This window comes from Cottoperca gobio, chromosome 16 (genome assembly GCF_900634415.1).
Source record: "Cottoperca gobio chromosome 16, fCotGob3.1, whole genome shotgun sequence".
NCBI classification, from domain to species: Eukaryota; Metazoa; Chordata; class Actinopteri; order Perciformes; family Bovichtidae; genus Cottoperca; species Cottoperca gobio.
In genome coordinates, this window is record NC_041370.1 from 7,752,871 (window position 1) to 7,777,254 (window position 24,384).

Below are 24,384 nucleotides of genomic sequence, written 5' to 3' on the forward strand. Positions count from 1 at the left end.
GCAACCAATCATGGAACAGAAGTGCTGAGTATCCCAATAATGGACATGGCATTGCATGGGAGGAGTAAAACCAGACTGAAGACATTTCTGTGTCATCGCTTTACATGTAAGAAGTGTCTTGTATTAAATAATTCTAAGCATGACAACGAAACCACAACAATGACAAAACCTGAAAAACCTGCACGTCTCTTACGTAAGCATGCACGTCCTTTATTCAAGAGGAAGCAGGATGTAGTTTAATTCAGAGCTTCAGAGGTTTTGGAAGCATGATTTATGCTGTAGGCGTTTGCATGCAGCATGTTATGAACTTCATGTTGTAGTTTTCAGTGTTTAAGAGATGATGGGACTTCATTTTCTGTTCAAACTCACAGTCTCTGTTTTACTCTGCACTACACCAGCAGGTACGTCTCTCCATGTATTCCTGTTCTATTGTAGATTTGACTACAATAGAAACAATAGTAAATAACAGCTTACAATGCAATGGAAACAATACTAGTGTAAAACTGAGTCGCTGACACTCAAATGTGTTTTGTTGAGACGGAAAGAAGAAAGTGTTTTTGTTTGTTGTTGTTTTTACTGCATATGTCATAAATATTTCTGACTTCTTTCCACAACACAACAGTTTGTATCTGTGACCATCAGTAACTATATGTACCTTTGTAAATTGCCTTATTTTACTTTCAAAGATGAAATACATTCTTCCTCTTACAGGAAAACTGTCGGATTAATAAGCAATATAAAACACTCCTGATTAATTCAATACACTCAGGACCTTCGCTGCTAAAGCCTTGTTCTATATAGCTAATGTCTACATTGTACCATTTACCTGTTGTAGACGTCACAGCTCATGGTCTTGCTTTAACACTCAGTTATGGAAAAGGATGAATGTCAGATCTGTATTAAATTGTCAATTGTTTTAACCTTATATGACTTCTCTGTGTAGCCTCCTGTGTTACTATGATGTACAGTAGTAAATAGTGAGTAGTTTAAAAATGATGACATTGATGAAACCCCTTAAAATAAAGAATCTAATAAGAAGGAAAAGCATAATGGTATACTTATAACTGCATATGTGATCATTTAGGTTGAATGGATTAAATGTAATCAAGCTCACCTGCTGGCGTATGTGCCGGCAGACAACAGCATTCCAGTTTACTGCGAAACACGGAGATTCTTCCCTGGCGGAGAAAAACTTGATCAGCATTGTGTGAACTTGTTTGGGAAGGGCTTGAACGGAACAAACGTTCATTTATATGTAAAAGTCCCTCACTGCAGCTTTAAAATAGAATAAAAAGGGCCGGTTTTTCTTTCTGTTACAGGTGGCTATGTATATCAGATGATATCTGACTGTGAGTATGATGACAGCATCACAGACATGGTCTACCTTGTGAAAAATCTATTTAACCAGAAGCTTACCAGCATCTATGACTCTCGGGTTGGAAAGTATGTTGGCTTTGGAGAATTGGGCATGAAGAACGCCGCCCATTATAACAGTCAGCAATGGAAAATGACAGCAAGAAAAGCAGAAGTGGAGACTCTTTGCAGATACAACGCAAGACTATTCAGAAGCAGCACGCTGGATAGAAAAGGTACATTTCTGTGATTTCTACAGAAGGGGATGTTGAAGCAGGATATTATAGGACTAACAGCGCCACTTCATTGGCTTAAGTTGCTTAATTGGAAAAAGGAAACGATTGTTCTCCCCACAATCTTTAATTAAATGGCTTGAAGAAAACTGTTTAGCCCCCGACTTGCTCTACATCCAGCAGGTCATACAGCTAATTTGTTGCTCTAATCATTTACACTCCAGTGCCTCCGGTTGTCGAGGTCCATCCGACCAAGCCAGCAGAATATGGGAAGCGGTCCATGCTTGAGTGCAGCGTTGTGGGGTTTTATCCTCAGGAAGTGAGTGTGAGCTGGCTGAGAGACGGGGTCGAGGTCACCACAGATGTGTCGTCAACAGATGTCCTGGCCGACGGGGACTGGAGCTTCCAGCTTCACTCTTACCTGGAGCTCACACCCAGAAGAGGGGAGAGGGTGAGCTGCAGGGTGGAGCACAGCAGCCTCAGAGAGAGCCTGACGGTGGACTGGGGTGAGGATTAGTCTGGAAGAGAAAATGCGCTCAAACTGTGATGAAATTTAATAACTGAGTAATGTGTCTTTTTTTTTTTACTTGCCATGTCAATAAAGATATATTCATTGGAATAATATTTAAACAATTGAGGTAAAATTCACAATTAGACTCCAACATTTTCATACGATTTAAGCCAATGATGAGAGGAGAGAGCAAAGCCTCCACCTTTACCTTTTTTAATATATTTTCTATAGATATCGCAATAATATCGTTGAAGTGATTTATTTTGGCCGCTCTAATCGTGTGGTTAAAATCGGATATCGTGACAGCCCTATTTTACAGCTTTCAAAAACCTTTGACGGAAATACGTACAAGTTGGAAACTAATGATGATGATAACTCTGATGTGGCATGAACGCAGCATAATGGCTGTGATGGTGAGCAGTTGGCGGCCTCAGACATTCTCACTTCCCCCAGCCACATGCAATTTTATGTAACTTTCCAAACCTGCTGTTCTCTCCCTGTCCAGCAGTTGTCCCTGGTGTGTTGTTCCCATATTTTCACATCACCTGATGCAGCACCTACTCCCTGCCAGGTTGTCTATTGTTCCCTCTGTAGCCATAGCGTTCCAGCTGCTGTTTTTGTTTGGCTGCCTGCCTGTTTCCCCCCTCCCCCCCCCCCCCCCCCCCCACCCGTCTGCTCCTTTTTTGGATTTGTTTGCCATTGCTGTTCGACTTCTGCTTTCAAATAAGATTTCTGCTCAAATAACCTTTCCTGCTCTTTCCCCCGAGCCGTACTTTTAAGTACAAATATGTACTACCAAAACCATTACGTACTCAATCTGAGTGACAGATATTTTAAGAGCAGCAACGAACCGCTAACATGTGAGATTTGTGAATAGAAGGAGCAGAATGGGAACGCAAAGGCAGGAGAGTATTTTCTGAAAACCAGAGGGGGAATTCACCGGTAGAATAAAGGTGACTGTGGGGAAAAAAAGGTTGTCTTTAGTCAGCTCTCGTAAAAAACTTCTTCTGATATAAAATGGAATTTGTGTTGAAATGTTCCCTGGCACATTTAGAAGGAGAACTTATCTAATCCTCTTCCTGCCCACACGGTTGTGTTCCACGACGTTCACACTTCTCGCTCTAAAAGTGTTTCTGCTTTCAGATGGTGCTAACTTTATATCCATGTAACCTTACAACACTTGATTCCTGACCTAGAAACTTATTGGAGAATTAACTAAGTATCCCGATCTGCTAAAGGATTTTGAGAGCAGATAAAGATTTGTCATTATTTCATTTAGACACCTTTTCCCTGGATGCTAAATACCTGAAGATTGCTGTGGGGATCATTCGTCTTCTTTATCGGCTTCACTGCAGCCGCTGGTGGAGCAGCTTACTACTGGTGGAAACAGAGGTGTGTTGGTGTCCGTATTATGAATCCCTTTACATTCCTCCTGTGCCGAGTTCATTATCAAGTCATGAAATACAACAAACGGCTCATCAGGTTTTTATAACGCTCCCTTTTCATGTTCCAGGTTTGTCTTCAGCCGATTAGACAGACATGGACAAAGATCTCCAAGTCATCCCTCAGAATTATTGAGGTTTTCCCCATAAATTGTACCAACGTTGTGTTCTCATCATTTTGTAGGATTAATGTGTCGACCTGTCACTGACAAAAACTGTCTCACCTTGGAATAAGACTCGTCTTGTGCATGACTTGTCAGATCTGTGTGGGTCCATATGTCCATATGTAGTGTTTTTGAAACACATATTTAACAGGATAGAGTATTTTTATAAATCCTATTACTGGTTACTTTTAGCGTTAACTGTTTACTTGATGGTCACTGAATTAGTATGAATGAGTTTGTGGGTAAAGAAAAAGCATGGGGACAGCTTCTTCTCTTTAACTTTGTCCATGACCATTTCAACAACAGGACAAAAGAACACAGAGTACGCATTTACTTTATTAACAGACATCTTGACAGACACATAAACACATGGTATAGTACTTAAAACCACTTCTGTGGTAGCTCCCGCTTCAGTCGGGGTCTCCACGAGCACATTTTAGCATGATGACACACACACACACAGACTCACAAGGTGAAAACAATACCAGCCACATGCTGTCGCCGCTGGTAATCACCACGGTGTGAACACACCATGTGTAATTTGTGTGTAACTGTAGGTAGTGTAAGAGAACTTGTATTATTTTCATGTTCATGTGTAAAAATAGTGTCAGTGTGTGAAGATGTATGGAGACAGTGATAGCTTTCTCATATATATATATAAATATAAATGTTTGCATATACCCGGGAGACAAAATAAACCTTCTCTACTAATATCGTATTTGCTGTCACTTCTCAATCTATATACTATTATTCTTGCACAACAGCAGTCCATGCAACATCGATTACAAGACTTCCCAAGTGTAAAAGGATTCTGTTGCTGCTGAACATCATGCCGTGGATCACATTTGAAAAGGTAATTCATTTTGAGATTCGCATGTTGTTCGATGAATGAATTGTTAGAAGCCCAGCAGAGTCCGCGTGTCTCTGAACTTCAGTGAGAAAAAAAACTCCACCAGCTGTTCAATCCCACGCCACTCTGTAAATGATTCAACCTGATACAAGTAGTCTATTTTGGAATTCACTGGGAAGCTATAAGAGCCTTGAGCCCGAACCCTCGGTACTTGTTAGTTGGCATTTCAGAGTGAAACACTAAATCATTGCTGTCAACATGGCAAGTCTTTTCACCGTCGTGGCCATGCTGGCTGTGTTGTCCGGTGGGTTTTGTATGGAGAAAACCGTCCTGCAGCGAGCTGGTGCGGCCTTTAACAGCAGACAGTACAAATCTCTGCTCACTGTGAGCAACGGAGAGAAGTTCGGAAACTGGACCTGGCCCGAGATGTGTCCTGACAAGTTCTTCGCTGTTGGCTTCAGTCTCAGGGTAAAGACACTGACTCTCTCACGCATTACTTTACTGAGGGACATCACACACACATGTAAGCGCACACATTCATAATACTAACCCACACTTCTCTGCACTACCCCTACAATCATTTACACTTTCAACTGATACGAACTTCCCCACCAGCTTTAGCAGCTGAATATCTCCTGAATAAGATCACAAGCAGGTTTGACGAGAGATATTCTGTGAACCTTTTTCCATTTTCAAAGGTGGAGTCTAGCCAGTGGGGGACGGATGACACCGCTCTGAATGGGATCCGCCTCATCTGCGCCGAAGATAACAACCGAAGCTTCCTGTATTATATCGAATCCCACACTGGCTAGTGAGAAACTACACTTCCTTTAATAAGGCACACTTTATAAAGGGCTTATAATGGGCTTTATCAATGGTTATAAATCATTCATCAGGTATATGCTATTAATATTAATATATTATATATATTAATATATATAATATATATTAAAAAGTCCATTGACTGGTGTTAATCCTATCTTTTTGGTAATAATGCAGTTATAAATGTTGGTAATACATGCGCTTGGGTTTGCCACTTTCTAATAAGCAATTAAGTCAGCGATTATAAATGTTAAGTAATTAATAACGATTTTTAATGATCAAATATGCAGCTGTGTTAATATGTTTTGGATTTTGTTTTAAATTGTCTCCAGCCGTTTTCAAGTATAATAACTATAAATCTTATTCACATAGCAAATTAAAAACACATTACAATGTGATTTACGTAGGAAAAACAAACCAGCACGACACTAATATAAAATACAGCAAATAGGCTCATAGCATTCTATTATACCCAATTTTATAAGTATAAGAAGCAAAGGCTAAAAAAAACTAATAAAAGGCTTTTGGAAGATCATTAAGAAGTAATTTAAAAGATCATCTAACAAGTCAAAGAGAGTTTTCACAACCTGGCAACCCCAAACTTGTTCTTTCTAATACCTCATATCTGATGTATACAATATTAGTAAATTACTATTAATAAAGTGAAAGTTCTGCAATAAGTGGAGCCTTATTAGAGAGCGGTATTTTCATGTGAGCAGCGTGAGCGCAGGATCATGATTTGTTCCTTTACAAGAGAGTTTTATTTGAAAGTGCAACCACTGCCAAGCGATCTCCATGTTCTATTGATCTGCATTTGATATAAAGCCTCCAGAATTTCGGCTTCGATCTGACGCCTTTTATACAATTACAGTATTTCTATTTCAGGGAGCCAGTATTCAGCAGGAGTTCTAATGTTGGATAGCAATGAACATATCAAAAGAATTACTTTCCTTGGTCCTCTTTAAATACGTCTGCCACTGATGCTGAAATATTTTTATTGATGTCTAAACATGCGGCTGTTTTTTTGATGTGGTTAGATCTATGTTGTGAAAGAGATCCTTGATCTCAGTAGGACTAACCTGGCTGTACTATAAAGACTTAAATAAGAATTAGATACATAAAGTAAGTACTTTGAAAGCAGCAGGAAGCTGCTGACGGGCAATTTCCCATCATGTTCACAGGGGAAATGAAAGTAGGATTGCAAATTATGTTCAGATGTTAAAACCCTAACTTTCCTCCAGTGTTTCCAGTCCTCACCTTGGATCTCTTCTTGTCCCCCCCCCCCCCCCTACCACCACTCTCTTGTATTTTCTCCTCTCCTGTCTAGCTTTGGTGAATGGTCCAATCCTCAGTACTGCCCCAGTGGCAGGCTCACCTCTTTCCAGATCCGCGTGGAGCCCCATCAGGGTCTGTTCGGGGACGACACGGCCGTCAACAACATCAAGTTCCGCTGCAGCAGCAACCCGATGCTGGAGGGAGCCGGCATGGACTGGGGACAGTACGGCTTCTGGAGCCAGGAGTGTCTCGATGGAGGAATCTGTGGCATCGAGACCAAGATGGAGGAATACCAGTACGGCCTGGACGACTCCAGCCTCAATGATGTGCGCTTCCATTGCTGTGCCAAGCAGGTACCTCAGCAGGTAAGACAGGGAGTTATATATTGAAAAGCAAAGAAATGGTTGAAGGGTTAGTGACACATCCACACAAAGTACAGAAGGGTTTCATAGACTCCCAAGTGGCTATATTTTGGTTTATTTGAGTGAGTGAGATTTTATTTCAGATGGGGTGGCACCAGGCCACACCAAAATTGCCTGTGTGTTGGAGGTTCTGCCAACACAAAGTGTAACCCTGAACACTTAACCTGCCTAACCCCTAACTGGCTGCAAGGTGCAAGAAAATCCAGCAGACACATTTCCATCATTTATTTCTAAAGTGCTTTAAGGACTTCTTGTCCATGTTGGCTAAAGGTACTGAACGGCTTCTAAATGGCCATTGAGGTGAGATTTATTTTGTCATTTGTGATGTACAGTTTGGGTCTATTTAAAAAAAGGTATGAAGGTATAAGAAGTTTGCATGAAGACTATATGAAATGATTGAAATGTCAAATATAATAAATGTACAATATTCCTTTTATACAGTACATTTCATCGCTGTTCATGACCTTGTGTTTGATGTTTTTACTGACAGTGATCAGCAGGTGAACATCAAGGAGGCCGGAGCAGTTTGATCCGGTCCGTGTCCAAAGCCCTCAAAGCTGACAAGTAATAAAAAGCTCATTTGAATTGCTGCTGTCTCTTTAATGATTTGACGTGTGTAGTGTCAGTTCCTTCCTTTTTAAAACCTCAAACACAACTGAGTTTTAGAGCAGTCTCTCCAATAAGCTGAGAGTTATTTGTCAAAACATTCAGCTCTCTAAACAAAGTAGCGTGTCACCTTCGGCAGGAAAAACAGAAAGATTAAGGAGTGCTGCTTCAAATCAAGCCCTCGTCTGAAGAGCCTCTTTTTACAACATGTCATCCCCTCATCACCTCTCATCAGCATGTTTTCACATCCTGTCAACCAATGAGCTCACAGCAAAGTCATAATAAGCGTGAGCAAAAAAAACAGAGCCGCTGACACAGGCGTTTCCCAGAATTCCTGCTGGAACTTGGGTAATTAAGAAATGACAAGAGAGGGGATATTAATTAATTTACAGTTGAAGGCCTGACAAAGGTTGATAAGACACCGATTGGCACACACAGAGGTAATTGTGTTAATTAATCGTTGGGTAGTTAATCTGCTCACACAGAGCGTGTGCGGAGGGTTGGGGAGGAAACTCGAGGACGTTATCAAACGCAGCTGTAATGGTTTGCAGAAGATTCTGCAAGTCACGGCAAAGTGATTATACACTTTAACACACATCTACAGAGTGCTCTATGTTATGGTAATGAATAAACTCAGGCTGACCTCATATCTAAGTTCAAAGGGTACTTATTGGAGTTAGATGCTCAAGTGCACTTGTTGGAAAAAACGGATATGCTAATATTAGCAGGAGGAGGGTCGACGAGGAAAACAGATGTGTGAGGAGTGGAGCTTGTTTCAAATTGAGAAGTTCAAATACAAATCTAAAAAAGTACAGACTCATGCTTATTGAAGTTCTGAGAGCTGAATGTGTCATCTTTAAATGAAACCCTCAAATTTGACTTTAAGTTGTAGTGGAGATCTGAAAGTGTCCAAAGATATTAGAAATGTCCAGATGAATTTTAGTGAAATATGAATAAAATATTGAACAAGAATTCTGGAATAAATCGTAAGAAATATAGAAAAAAGGTGTCTTGTGTGAGATGTATAGATATAACATGATCTCAGTGAAGGGTTGCAACACGCTGATACACAAATCCAACGAGGAGAAGCAAGATGACATGACTTATAGATTGGGTCAAGCTTGAAGATCCTACATCTCTGATAATACAACTCAGTAGTGTATTGACATCAGTATGACATAATTAGGGTTATTTTTACTCCCCGTAAACTGACCAGAGGTAACAAATTACATTTAATCTCGTTACTGTAACAAAGTAGTTTTTGGTACAATTTTTAAAATATCTTTTTTTAAATGTCTGACTATAGAAATTGAATTTATTGTTGGGTTTGGACGAAAGGGGATATTAACAGACCTACTTTTTACTTTTATCTAATACATTTTTCTTTACATGAGTAAAACAAGTAGTAAATAGTACTTACTTTAAATGTTATAAAAAAGGTCAAATCTAGATATTAATCATTTCAAAACTCAAAGGGATTACATTTTTTATAACGCTATAAAATGGAGAAAAGTTGCAAATCGTCTGATTGGAGAAGCTGGAACCTGCACATTTAGCCATTTTTGTGTGATACTTCTTGTGTGATAAGTCCTGTGTAATTGGAGGTCTAGTTCTCTGCAAACGATGACAGCCACTAGATGGCAGTGCTGCGTAAAAGGGAACTTTAACCCACATCTCACCAGAACAAAATGACTTTTATGAAAGCACACATGCAATACAAACATATAAGATTGATTTTATGTGTGTAATGAATTCTGGATCAATCAATTCAACATTGAACACCTGGTGCAGCCCCCCCTCTTAGTGAACCACACAGAGGCCCTCTGGGCACAAAGGCCTAAAACCTGCATTGAATCAACATCAAACCCGGCCTGAATGCTGTTTTGGCATCCCATACTACAATTATGAAAACAACATTTCCTTGACTCTCAAAAGGAACTTCATGATTCAAAACACGCTGCAACCTCAGCAAATTGTTGTGTAGCATCACCTCTGGGTCCTAGCGTGGAACCTTAAGGATGTAATACCCCGGGTCATATGTCTAATATTCAAACAACAGGCTCAATGTGTGTCCGACCAGCTTAGCGACTCGCCAGCGGTCCCCAATCTACCTCAAGAGCAATGCTGTTGAAATGCAAGCTCTTAATGACATTAAGCTCCCCTGGGCTCCCAGCTCATGACTTATAGATCACAGCAGCTGTGTTGACTCAACTGTAAATACAATTCTGTTCATAAAACACCGTAGGGTTATTATCATGGCTGCCGGCCTCGGTTTTTATGTGAAATATTGACGCATGAGGGACAGTTTTGGGGCTGAATTGCATTGTTTTGATGTAAGGGCAAGATAAATGGTATTGTTGTGCTGTTTTGGTGTAATAACAATAAACGTGATCTATTCTAAGGTTCCCGCAGTAATGAAGGTAATAACCAGAAGGAGCTGATTTAAAAAGAAAAATGAGTTTTCTCATGTTGCTTATTTTGTATTTTCACTGTGTTCAGTAGACTGAAGTTGTCATTTCATCTTTCAGTTACTTTCAGTATTTCTCCAAGGGCAGCATGAACTGTCCTTGTGTGGAACTAGAGCAGAACGTGTCTAATAACTCGCTTTTTTCTGGTTAATGAAACCGAGGTTTCTTGATTCTGCGGATTCTCAAGGTTTTAGGTAAAGGTGTACTCGAGTCTGCTCAGTCTTGAGATGTTTTTTGTCTCTGTATTGTGAGTATCTCGCAGCCTTATGGTCGATAATACATTCTTAATGTCACATACAAGTGTTTTTTTGCTATGTAGCATCAAAGCAACCTCTCTTTAGTGGTTTAGTTTTTCTTCTAAATGTGTTGGGAAATATCATACATGTCATACATACATGATGGAAGTAATATCACAGTTCTATCTCATTATGAAGAATGTTAAGACAGCAGTATAAACAGTATTAAATGGGCTTTGATATTGACTCAATCTCACACTTGGACTCAATTTAAATGGATTTAACTCCACCGATAACTGCAGGAGGTATACATCTGTATACCTTTTTCTCATCTCACGTGAAAAATGAAACAACATTATTGAGCTAATGTGACAAATCTGGAGCTAACCTATAATTCCTGAAACAGCTTTGCACTGGAGCACCTAAGTAACCTTTAATGGCAGCTGCCTCGACACACAGAGGCTGTATTCCCTTTGACACAAAAGAAGCAAAGACACATGTACACATTAAATATAAATCATTTTATAATATACAAATTGTACAGATGTCATGAACAATAGGAATGTGGACATACTCAGGATAGCAAAGATAAAGAATACTTTTTCTTCCTTGATAGCAAACACTGCTACGCAAGTGACAACAGCACATGATCAAAGATGCTCAACATACAAGATGGCAGCCGAGGTGATAAAAAAACATCAGAGACAAAAACCTAAGAATACATTTTCCAGAGGCTGTGAGCAAGCTAAAGTGACAACACAGGAAAACAATGACGGCATCCTATTGTATCATGTTCTGTCATTTCTACTCTGCCCATTTTAAATCATAGTAGCACACAGGAAATTAACTATTACGTTTTATTTTTCTTGACAGCGTCACCAAGAACGATCGCACCAGCGCCAGGCACACAGACAGTTATGCTGAAAGAAGACAGGAAACTGTATATTATCTTTTTTTTTTTTTTTTTTTTACACAAATGGGCAGAGAGCTTCAAATGTATATTTAAGTCTAACATTAGTCAAAGGTCTCCTTCTTTTCACGGACGGCTAAGTTAACATGGTTCAGCATCATTTAACTGATGAAGTGTGAGATCCTGCCTCGCTTTTCTCTCCCTGTCTGTGTTTTTCTTTTAAACAGACAAAAAAAAGAAAGAAAAGATCACAATTACCCACAGTCCCTGGAGTGTACTCATGTCAGAGGTTAGACTGCACTGCCACCAATCAGCCCTTATCAGGGAGAGATGGGGCCCTGAAGGCCGCGGCCTCAGGTAGGACAGGCGGATACAGGGCCGGTTGTAACTTTTGTCAAGGTTACGATCATCCTTGTTTGTGGAAGTCCAACAGGAATGTAGTAGGAGTGAAAAACACGGTCATGTCACATGAGCTCACCTCGCCGCTTAACTGATTTTCCAAACTCTGCTCTTCTAGATAAAGTGGAATACGATCCGTCTGTTTTCACAGGATGCCAAAGGGGAATAAATGTCACAGTTTTACGATAAGAAAAAAAAGGAGAAACGCAGGAATACTGAAACAAATTCATATTCGTAAACAGACAGATGACAGTTCAAATGTTTATTTCGACGCTGGGGAAATTGAAGAAATTGATTAAATCTGACAAAATAAGTTGACCAGAATTCAGTGGGGATATTTCTCAAATACCGATATTCATAATGATCTTGACAGCTATCAAAAGGCGGCTTTTGGTATTACCTTTCGTAATTCATATTTGTCACATTGTGACAAACGTGTGAAAGTGACAGCTGAGTCTTTGTTTTGCTTCCCAGCAGCTCTGATGCAAGAGGGAGCATTAAATATGTTTCTTGAATACAATAAGTGCTTAATAAAGCTCAAACAGCCGAAAGCTAAAAGCAGTCGAGAGAATTAAGTTTGAAAAATATAGAGAATATTATGATATGACTTCATATCTTCATTCAGTATTATCAGAGTGGTTATTTGTCATTTGCTCGTGCAAACTCCTCTTTACAGCTGTGGAAAATCCATTCTGGCTCAAATATGACCCTTGACTTTGTCTGTTATTAGCGATAAAGCTCGCGGGTCTGGACTCCGTCATAGTGGAGGGCGAGAGGACAAGGAGCATATGTTTCTGTGGGTCACGCACACGGCGACCCCTCGGTTAAAAACCAACAGCAGCCCTCGGGAGGTAGCTCCAAGCGTCAGTCAGAAATACATTTTAGCAAGCTGTAGCGGAACAGCATAGGCAACACAAAGCCTACAATAAAATCTCTTGACTCAAAAACATAACATTCACAATGAAAATAAAAACTCTTAAAAATAACTCCAAAACATATTACCTTCATATAGACAAACACTTCAAATTGTTTGTCCCCTCACTCTGAATTCCAGTAATAAAACAGGGAACAGCTGCTTCAAAATACCAACACTGACTGGAGCAAATCTTTCCCGTTTGACTATAACAAACATATAACACTTAAATCACAATTGTGCCTCTAAAATACATTTCTAAAAAGCAGATTGTGGGGCATTTACATGATAGTAATAAGGCTAAGCTGGTCACAGTTTTCATATTCTACTCTACACAAAGTCACTTGCCATTTTACATTGAAAAGAATCTCAGCGGCGGGTTTTTTTGATTAATTAAGGAGAGCACTTATTCAGCATAATCGATCTTACTTGTCTGTAATTGAAGAGTTTTATCTCCAAAAAGGGAGACGTTTTTCTTGAACAAAGTATCATCTATTCTCATGAAACAAAAGATGCAAATTATGACAAATATAGTCTGTGTGAAGCAGGACAGCAGGTAGTTTAAGTGTCATTTCTTTGATAAATGTAACATTTGTTAACACAAACTTTTCCTACTCAGTGCAAACGATTCCCTATGACATCACCGTTAATCTGAAGGCTATTTTCTTGACATGTTGAGGTGTTTTTGCTGTCAATACATCCCCCAATAAGTGACCTCCATTATAAATTCATGATTCCTGACAGATACCCCACTGACTAAATCCATTAGTGAGCTAATGAGAGCTCGACACTGTGAACGTCGCCACCTTCCTCTCTCCTTTTCACATCCCCCCATCCCCTTTTTAAAATAGAAAGCTACACGATGCCATGAAACAGCACATTATGACTTGGTTATTGTCAGAAATTATGTCTGGAAAGAGGTGCTTAAAGAGCTGGGGGTAAAATAATGAAGGAAATCTCAACGGGGGAATGTAGAACGCAAACGGCAGTTACTTTAGATGAGGCTATTCTTTTCTTTTATTTGACTCTCTTATGCTCTGTGGTCTTTCTATTTAGCTCTTAACGTCTGTCTCAATTTCTCTCTCTTAATCTTCAGTTTTGGTCTCAGTAAACAACAAGGCTAGGCTCCGTCCTGACCAAACAGCTTAACCTTGTCTCCCCACTGACAAGAGCTTTTGTTTGTGGCCAATGGCTGGAAATGTAATTAAAAATGCAACTTTGCACAGAAATAAATCCTCACTCCTGTATGTGAAAGCTAACGAGGTGCATCTGAATATGAGTTCTGTCCCCGAGCTGCAAACATTCAGCTGAATTTCACATCCTTATCTGACTCGGATTTGAATATGGAACATTCTGTATGCAAGGTGAGCTTAGCACACCACACCAAAGAGTGATTATCGGCTCTCTTTGAAGCACTTGACGGCTTTGAGCTCAGCGTAAACAATTATCTCTTCACCCTACTTTGGATTGCCTGTCGCAACAAACGCCTTTCCCATCACCTCTACCAGCGTTCTCCTACAAGTTCCCTTCACTTTACACCTTACTATGGCGCACAGAACGAAGGAACAGGAAATGGTTGTGCAGTATGTGGTCACGTAAAGAAGCTTTTCTGAGCATACCTGCCCTTATATTGTCGTTTCTCAGCTTCACACATTGAAAAGAGCCGCTCAGTACAAGTACCTCTTGTAACAGGTGCTATATCTGGGTACAACATTTAGGCCTTATGCTTTGATGCCAGAGAAGTTTCCTCGATCCACAATCACTGCTGTTCTTTCAGTTCATCTAACTGACCCTTACTAGACAGGTTGGCGTCAAACTCTGCGTTACATTGCAATAAGAATTATGTAACTTTCCTCACTCCTTTTTAAAGCCCCGGTCACACCAGAAAGTTGCACAGCTGAATTTATCCACCACACCTTTGTGAAATGTGTGGTTCTACAGGCTCGGTGACATAGGGATAATTCGTAGGGCTAGTTGGTAAACGACTGTATCTGTTGAGCTAACTGCTAACACGCTAGCTTAGCTTTGTTTGGGGTCTATGTTTACCTCAAAGTTTAACACTGTGAATACGGCTATTGGTCAACGTTGTGTCAAATTTGTGAGAAATTCCCGCAGATTTATTTCTCCCCGACAAACGAACTCACTAAACTTTCCATTGAAAGGAAATAAATGTTGCTGTTTAAAATGCTGGTGTGAACAGGCCTTTAAACTGTTCTTCTTAAGTAGCAGGAAAACACACCCAGACTGAAACTAATCATGACATCATTCTAGATATTCAACCCCCCTGTCGAACCTCCACATTGACTAAACTGCACCAACATCTCCTGTTTTGGATATCTACATTCAGTATGTGTGGAAATACAGTAGAGCTGATGTCTGCAGTTACATGAAATTGCTCTGTAGCTACACTATAGCAGGTTGCGGGGGAATTGTCTATGAAATGTTAGGTTTGGACAATGATGCAGCGATGGGGATCGAAGCACCTTTAATTGGGAACAGGGACAACACTGTGAACAGTTCTTAAGATGCAGAATTTGAGAGGTAGGATGGGGAAAAACCTTGACTTGGACTACTTGGGGCTACTCTTGAGTCTCCTCTGAGCTTTGATTAGGCGGCGTGGCGTGTGAATCCACCACGATTTCCTTGGCGATGACCTCCATGCCTGCTGGTTCTTCTGTCTTGCGCTTGATGGCGATCTCTTCGCCCTCGTCTTTTTCCTCATCCGTCTCCACCCCATTTTCGATCACAACTTCTGCTACGCCCTCGTCCTCCTTTTCTTTGGTCTCGCTCTGTGTTTCGACAGTCGCAACGATTTCGGTCACTTCCTGGACCTCTCCGTTTTCTAAAGGCTCTCCCTTCTCTTTTGATTCCTCTTCATCCAGTGCTATCTTTTCTTTTCCCTCTTCTTCTGTGCTGGTTTCTGCTCTTTTGTCTTCCGTCTCTGCTCCTCCATCTTTCTTTTCAACAGTCTCTATGCTGATTTTAATCCCATCATCAGTCATTTTATCTTCCTCACCACTTACCCCCCTTTCTTTCGATGTCTCACTTTCTCTTGCTGCCTCGGCATCTGTTGCATTCACCCTTTCATCCCTACTCTTGTTTTCGTCTTTCTCAACATTTTCTCTCTCATCAAGTATCTTAGGATCCTCTGCATCCTTCTCAGTTTTTGTTTTCTTCTTCTTCTTGTTCTTTGCTGTGTCTTTGATGCAGTTCTTGTTGGACTTGCTTCGGGGCTTGAAGATCAATTTCTGAAACAGTCAAAGTTTATATTAGCATGTTAGTGGAATGACTTGTAACTCTTTAAATATGCTTTTGGGCACAAAGCAGTGCGCACAGACTTAATTAAGAATGGATCACAGTGGATCTAATATTGCACTGGGACAACAAGCTAATTCAAATGAGTCTCATTGATGCCGGGAAGGAAATTAAGGCCATTTCGAGGGGTGTTATTGGTGGCCTCCAGGCCTGCAGTCAGACCAAACAAACAGGCAAAGATTTAATGCAATATGTCCTCAATTAGTTTAACAACTTCTGCAGGGTTCAACAGACTGCATGGATATAGAGTACTGAGATAGACTGCAAAGAAATGGCCAAGGAAATATTGTTAACGCTAGCAATTCCCTGAGTCTTAAGGCCTATTACATTTGTTGTTGTGATGGCAGTTTAAATTCCGGTCACAGAAAGCGTCAACATGGATTCATTCCACCGCGGACAAAGGTTAGCTTTAGAGGTTATCGTCACTATTCAGGGTCGGCAAGAAAGTATTACCAACACTACTTCTCCAAACAACACATCCGCTGTTGCTGAGGACTTCCCCATATGTCAAACAGAGAGGAGTGGGTTCACATTTGTCCAGCGCTGTGTGTGCGTTTGGCTACTTTGAACAAAAACAGCTGTGGAATAGGAGGTGGCAAATGGTGATGTTGGCCTTGGATGTATGGTGAGCAGGTGACAGAAAGACCGGTGGGAGACCCCACATCTCCATTAGCCAAGAAATACAGAGAGGAATGTGAGGTCGTGTACCTTGGATTCCCTCCTCTTTCGGCCCAAGACGGGTCTCTGCAGGAAAACAATCTGTTTGGTGGACAGACTTCCATCACTGAAAGATGAGGACAGAGAGAGAAAAGGAAAATCGATAAGATATCAGCTGTAAAAGTTTACAATTCAACACAAAATGTTATTTCTTCAAACAAAAACCTCTTATTTATTAAAACATGATTAAACATAAGAAGATAATGGGAGATGGAAATGAGCTTTTCCCACTTTTTTAGAAACAATGTTACAAACACTTACAGATTCTTCATAATTCATTAATTCATTTAGTTGAAAAATTGCTGCAGAACTCCAAGATAAATATAATTTGAGTTCCTGGGAAAACACAGCTTGACACACTCCCTCTGACCTTCCAACAAGATAGTCAAATGATTGCTGGCGACTGCTCCTGATTCATGCTCTTATCTGGAAGTTTAAGGATTGGCTCATATTTGTGGCCCATACACTGAGACATATTTAGAAGTTCGCCTGAATGTCTGTGTGCAACTTCTTAGAACATGTATTTCTTCTCTTTTCCTCAATTCCCTAAACATAATCCTCCATCCCATGAACTTGTCACTGTGTTCTGAGGAGGATAATCTGCACAAGTAGTCACGCTGACAGATTAATTGTGGCTAGAAATGCAGATTCATTTCTGAGTGGGCTTCCCGTCTCTCACGCTTATGCTCCTACTCTTTCGTCTGCTCATCTTTGTCATACTTTTACCTCTCTGCTTTTACCTCCAGTGATTTTTGACAGTTCTATTGTTTTTCCTGCTTTATTCCTTCTTTTTATCTTTGGCTATTATTGGACATGGCTTTAAAATGAGATATGTTGTCTTATTCTGTTATCTGACACAAGTTCAATAACACACACACACGCACACACACACACACACACACACACACACACACACACACACACACACATGCACACAAATACACACAAAAAGGTTAGGAGCTGTCTAAAGTTAAGCTTCCAGCTCAACCCTGCACATGAGGAAAGATGGCAGGTTTATGATAGCTGCAGAACCCTAAAAGCCTGCTACAAATCTTCCCTTTCTCAACATCAAATGGACTTGAGACTCCTCTAGCAGAAGGCTTACTATCTAAACCATCCAAAGCCCACCACAACTTCTTTTTTTCCATTACCTTCTTCCTTCCACCATTTATCCATAAGCTATTTTCGAGGCTGTCAAGAATGCTGGACGGCTTCCTGGTGAATTAAAGCTGAAAGCTAACCGGAGTTCCAAGCAAAAGCCTCAGCCCATTAAGCTGGAGAGGAGTGGATGTCTTAGAAAATTACAGGCCTTTACTGAACCTACTCTTGGCTGCCAGTTTCAGCTGCACTATTATAACTTGAAGCCATATAGAACAGCAATGACCTGTGTCTATTTATGGGTGAATGTACCTGTCGGCCGCTCCATCTTTAGGGAAAAAGCCTACTGCACTGCTCTGCTGCAAACTGCCACTTGATTTTAAAAAGAAAAACCCCGACAAACCAAATGCTGCGCTCAAAAATGCAAATCTTTCTTCCAGAGAGACTAAGATTAAGACTGCATACTGTATGTGTTGATAATTATTTAGTCTCCAGCATATGTAGATACCTGCAATAATGAACTAATTTGTCTGAACCTTGTTGTTTCTTTGTTGTATGTTCTCTTGTTCTTCAGTTAATGTAGAGAAATTCACATTTACTGTAGTTAATGGCTCTAGAATGTAATTACCATCTACATTAATTGAATGTGGCAAACAGGAATGCATGCTCTGAGACAACTACATGAATTAATGTTGTGTATAGAAGCCGCTGAGCACCAGTTAGCATTAATTTCAGACGCAGCTGAGATCACCGACACTTATCCGACCCCTCCAGATGAAGTGCCCTTTTGCAAACCCTCAGACTACAAAAAGCGTACATTTGCAAATTTGCTATTCAAAAATGGAGGAGTCAAAACAACGGCACAAAAACAAGTGTAATGAGTTTTGCTAATCTGAAATCTGAGATCATCAACCATTATTTCGACACGCAAAATGTTTTCAAGGCAGGGACAGAAATGAACGCCATCTTGTACTGTATCTAGGCCGACTCTGATTAATTAGCAATGTTGTGCTGTTGTGCTGTGGCATTTTGAAAGAGAGGAAAGAGGGAGGGGAAGTAAAAAACAAAAAAAACAAAGGATGAAAATAGAAAGGTAATTAATCAGCTATGCTGTGAAAGAGCAGCAAACATGACCAACTGAGGTGGGAGCCGAGCAAACAATTGGTCAGTGTGCTGATGGAAACACTGCATGTACACTTCATCAGTTTGACACAACTATATAGACTGAAACAATAGGCTATAGTTTACGTTAGGAGGGAGTTAAAATGTAATCTAGTTATCTTAGCTAGCTAATTTTTTAAATAAATAGTAAGGCAAACAAGTATCTTTCACACATTCACTGCGCTTGGCTCCAAGAGTGTGTTGCTTTTGAATAATCAAACAATATTTCAACAGCGCTCCAATTTTACGAATGTTCCAGTTTGCAGTGACTATTTACAATCACACCCATAGTTTACCCACCATTTTGTTAAATCTGCAAATATTGACTGATATCTTTTTATCTACTCACCAAATGCGCTTTATGAAGTATTCATAAATACTTTTACTTCGGCTTTCTGTTGATTTGTTTTGTAGAATTTAGTAGTTTTAGTTGTTTACTGCTAACTAAGCTAGCCGTTAGCTGTCTGAGGCTGACATGTTGCTAATACAACATTCTTAGTAACTGTTAAATTACTATTGGGCTAACTGTTACTTATATTTCAGTTTTTACTTTTACTTTATGAACTCTAGATTAATTAGGTGTTAATTGTGTACTTCATTTGGGGATTTAACGTTGATCTTTGTCCTGTGATACATTTATTCTTCCGAGCACGAGACACAGCGTAACTCATTTGACAGCTACAGACAGTTTCCTTGTTACTTTACACTATGGTTTAACTCTTGTGTATGTAAACTCCTCTTTTTCTGTTTTGCGATTACTATGATTTAATCTGTTTTCAAAGTTTCACATTTGCTTCAAGTAAAGATTGCAAAGGTCAACGGATGTCTTCAACCTCACGTGAAACAATAACAATTATCTGACTGCATTTAAAGCGACACAGCTCTGCTCGGCTACATTGTGAACGCCTCTGACCATATCGTCATTTCTTTGTATCCTATTGTATTAAACACTTACAGTATGAGCGGTCTCTAAGGGTGGATGGAAGAGACCTGACCATACTGGAGTGACATATTTGACTGGTGCGGTACATTATTAGCATGTTGAAGAATAAATTGTGTCTTGAAGTGAAGCTCTTCCGGGTGCCTGAAGAACATGCGAGGCCTTTGACCATAAGCGGATGTACACTCATTTAGCAGCCATGAGTGATGAGTCAGCACAGGCTTAACTGAGGAACCATTAGATTTGAAGCGAAGAGATTTTCCACCAACAGTCAGAACTGCTGCTTTTAAACTTTCACAGCTGCTGCTGACGCTCGGCTAAAAGCTCAGCCTAAATTGGTACAGATTTAGGTCAATTTCTTCTAAAAGCCATCATATTTCTTTGAACAATAACGTGAACAGATAAGGTGTGTGTGTGTGTTACATCTTTTACAGTTTTCACAGGAATACTGTGGCATATAAAGTCGGTAGTGCCTCCTAAAATGCAGTTTTCAGCTTCACATTTCTTAACAAGTAACAAGACTAAAAGATGGCAGTAGGGACGTTTTCCATCTCCATTTTTATTTACAGGAAAACAAAAACTCTAAAATATGTGTATTCTTTTCAAACACTGCAGGGACGCAGAGCTGTTCAGGTTATAAACTAAGAATACTGTCTTGTTACAGGCTTGGTGACAATGCACTTTTGGGTTTTTAAATGATACAGGAGCAGAGCTTGAACATAATCAAGGACATTTAAGTGCTGTAGGCCTACAGTAAGTAAAACGTTAATTTCACGTCATTAATTTGTATTTTCTATGTTATTTGCATTATTTTAAAATCCTATTTACAATTATCTTTTTAATAAAGTAATCTGAATTACTTACAAATATAAAATACAAAGTACATACACATATTCACCCCCTTTTTTTTACTTTGGGAGTTCCTACTGGTTGCCAACAGGGGTCGTTAGAGGTCATAGATTACCAAATGTCCCTTTTGATAGTCAGATGAGTGTCATTACCTGTTAGTCTTGATTACAGGAGTTGGCAGCACACATGTGAGCCTCCACCCATATGTTGCCAGGGACTGTAGCAGAGGAACATAATCTGCCTTCACCTGCAAACCCTGTGGAGATAACAAGATGTCCATTACAAGCAGCAATCAACCCAAACAACCTTAAACCTGCACATGATACCATCCTTCAAACACCGCGTATGCAGCACAACGGACAGTATGCATGCATATTATGTGGCAGAGTGCATTCGCTACTCTGATTATAGCTGTGATGCATCAAGATATGAGATGCAATCAAGCGCTGTCAGCATCGCTTCGAATCTCAGTTAAAAAAAAAGACTTTCCCTCTCAAATATGATGGATTTAATACAACGAATGCATGCAGACGGAGATGTTATTTTCTAAAGCAATGTACACAGGAAAGATTAAAAACTGAGACATAAATCAACTGCTGCCGAAACTCCCTGGTTGCCATGAGTCTACACGGCAGCCATCTCTATTAATGACAGGCATTTGTCAGCACAGTAAGTCCTTGAGCAAATAGACCGCTCATGTGAAACTGCTCACTTTGTGGTAAACATTTAAATGCTTTGAATCAAGAATGGACGAAATAAAAACATGCATGTGCTTATTTTGAGTTGGGGACAATGAGCCTGTTAGTAATTCAAACTGAAATACACAGATTACTCAGAGAACACACACACATGCCGTTAGGAGAGGAAGTATGCCTGTGGTTTCCCCTTCTTGTTCATGTTAAGCACCTGCCGAAAATGAAAAACCGCAACGCGTGTCAGTCAGATTGTGCATACGTACAACAACATATGCATTCGCACGCACGCAGAGCTGCAAGTTATTAAGAGACCTCAAGGAACGGCTCCATACTCTCCAAAATGATGCCTGAAGTTATGGACTGTGCAAAATAAAAGTAAAATATAAGTCTCAGTATTCAGGCCGTTACCTTTTTTACATAAATTCCAGACCGTTACACCCCGATGTGCCGTATGAGCACTGATATGAGTCAGGAAGGCAGTGCACATGAACACAGAACTTCACAGAGTCTATTCATAGTGCACTGATCAACTGTACGAGAACAGAGAATTGAAACTACATCACACCTACACACGCTACATTAGCCTTTAATGTACTGTGAAAATCTTGTCTAATTAAAGCTGCACCAGCGAGGTTTTCCTGTGAATATACTGTACACCTGCCTTCATCAGCCTCTATCACACAGAGCAAGCGTTAGAAAAGTGTCCCCTTTTGTCCCTGAAGGTGCCAACACTTCAGAGTGAAATACAAAAGCAAAGCAGCACCATCAACTTCTGTAGAAAATATAACAGATCAGAAAAGCTTTTATTTTGGTAACCAGCTTGGGAGTTGTTGGTCTTGTTTTCTGATTTGACCAGTTATGTATATAAGGTTTAAACACAAATATCTTAATGCTTAATAGTAGCCACTGCACAGAAGTAATAGCTTTCTTAAAGAATTGTTTTTTTTTGAATATTAATGTTCTGGGAAATAACACTTTAGAGCTGGGGTGTCAAACTAATTTTAGTTCAGGGGCCACATGCAGCACAATGTGATCTCAAGTGGGCCGGAGCAGTAACATCACAGCATAATAACCTGTAAATAACAACAACTCCAAATGTTTCCTTCGTTTTAGTGCAAAAAAGTTCATTCTGAAAACGTTCAAATTTGATCTTTTTACAAAACATTATGAACAACATTTTTTTACACTTTAGACCTTCTGGCGGGCCGCATGTTTGACACCCCTGCTTTAAAGGGTCAGTTTGTTCAAATCACATGTGATATAATGATTGATGGAGAGAAATAAATAATTGTAACAACTACCACTACTGTATTAAGTAACATTAACGCTACATCTAGATATCAGTAGTATCATTACAATGACTAATACAACTAGTACTACTACCATTATAATTACTATCGCAGCACATACTACTACAAGTAGCAAAGTAATACAAATGCATCTACTGCTATCCCTCGAGCTGTAACTACTTCTATTGCTGCTAACATTATCACCGTGTCTACAGTACTTTCCTACTACTATTACCTCTACGTCTGCATCGGGGTCCAGTGGGTGGTCATACAGAGAGAATAAAAAGCACTTCAGAGAAAGGGAGGCTGATCAGCATGCTGTGCTCATTGTCTGCCATGAGACAGACCTCAAGTCAAAACACTTAAACCCACTCCACCGCACAACGGCTAATTCTTCTTCCTGAGATCCTTATTGACCAGGATGACAGAACATACACAAACAGACCTAAAGCAGTCACATATCAAGTTGTAGGTTGCAAAGAGCTAATCGTTAGAATACGAGACACTGCTCCAGACATTATTTACACAAGCATTACTTTGTAAGTTCCTACAGGGAGCGGCGCATCTACATTTTTCAGAGGTTTATGTTGGAACCACTCCCAGAAACAGGCTCTCTTTCAAAGCCTGCCCGGAAAGTAAATTGAGAAATAATTTTTCTGTAATGGCTTGCTGTTCTTTGGAGTAGGTGAGAGTTAATCACGGTCCCCGGAGTCTGGCTCCCCTCTCTGCCTGACTTATTATGCAGAGCCACTTTGCTGCATCAGCACTATTGCACCAACCTGTAAGCCTAAAAAAAACAAAGTAATCACATCGCCATCTTTGTCTCTGATGCTATCTGTGGGACTATAAAGAAGGATCACACGGTACGAGGAGAGAGGAGCTGTAGTTCAACCACCTCGGGTAAAGCTACTTTAAATTAAATCCAGGTTTTTCCTGAGATCATCTTGTCACACTGATGAACACATTTGTACCTCGGAGCAGCAGGCTCCAACCACCTTGCTAAAGGGCATCTCAGCAGGGAAAGGAGTAAATGTCAGTGACTTTCACTGTCACCATTTCCCCACCTGATGATAGTAGCTGAAGCAGCAACTGCTAAGGCAATAACCCACATCTAATCTTTAAGATTTGGATGCTTAACCACTCACGCATTTCCAGAGATATAGCAATATATCATCCAGTGTTTGGGAACTTGCACCTAAATCAAAGTTTGTTTTTCAGACCTATGGCAGAGGAGGGAGCAGCTGCAGGTCAACTGGAGGTCAGAGTGCAGTCGGAGAGTGAGCTCAACAAAAACAGCAGTATATTGTTTCTCTTTAAACCCCCTCCGCCGACTCTGCAAGGTAGACATAGAAAACCATAATTCTGTTTTGCACCAACTCTGAATGTAACAGTAATGTTGCAGACTACCAGGGTCAACAGGTCTGCAGACACAGTCCAGTAATGATGAAGCAAATACCTTTAAAAAAAAAAAAGGGCATTCAGATACTGTTCCTGATAGACGCTCAACATGGAGCGTTGTCACAGCAACAGAAAATTAAGCATCCACTCTGTTTTAATGCTCAGAAATAACCTTTCTCTAAGTTTGACCATTTCAAAAGCATTTCAAAATAATATTTGTGCAATTTCTTTTTTTTTTTACAAATGTGTTTCCTCACCGTTACATCTGATCAGTTCTGTTTGGATAATATATCAGCTTATAGGCGAGAAGTTATCAAT

General features: G+C 40.1%; 3 protein-coding genes across 3 annotated transcripts in view; 2 read left to right on the forward strand and 1 right to left on the reverse strand.

Annotated features, from left to right (window-relative positions):
* The first annotated feature begins 337 nt into the window (after window positions 1–337).
* LOC115021009 (rano class II histocompatibility antigen, A beta chain-like) lies at window positions 338–4,383 on the forward strand. Its single transcript, XM_029451121.1, has 5 exons — window positions 338–401; window positions 1,320–1,589; window positions 1,811–2,092; window positions 3,377–3,489; window positions 3,611–4,383. Exons 1-5 carry the CDS (start codon window positions 338–340, stop codon window positions 3,746–3,748), a joined length of 867 nt encoding a protein of 288 aa, XP_029306981.1. The 3' UTR covers window positions 3,749–4,383.
* A 428-nt stretch (window positions 4,384–4,811) lies between these two features.
* LOC115021010 (vitelline membrane outer layer protein 1 homolog) lies at window positions 4,812–7,360 on the forward strand. Its single transcript, XM_029451122.1, has 4 exons — window positions 4,812–5,021; window positions 5,252–5,364; window positions 6,703–7,015; window positions 7,343–7,360. The coding sequence occupies exons 1-4, from the start codon at window positions 4,812–4,814 to the stop codon at window positions 7,358–7,360; spliced, it is 654 nt and encodes a 217-aa protein (XP_029306982.1).
* A 3,524-nt stretch (window positions 7,361–10,884) lies between these two features.
* Window positions 10,885–24,384, reverse strand: part of rftn1b (raftlin, lipid raft linker 1b) — a 90,070-nt gene continuing 76,570 nt past the window's right edge. The window contains exons 8-10 of the mRNA XM_029451785.1: window positions 20,837–20,940; window positions 16,628–16,703; window positions 10,885–15,852 (exon numbers count right to left, since the gene is read on the reverse strand). Coding sequence (XP_029307645.1) covers window positions 15,184–15,852; window positions 16,628–16,703; window positions 20,837–20,940 — 849 coding nt within the window. The 3' untranslated portion in view covers window positions 10,885–15,183. The remainder of the gene's footprint in view (window positions 15,853–16,627; window positions 16,704–20,836; window positions 20,941–24,384) is intronic.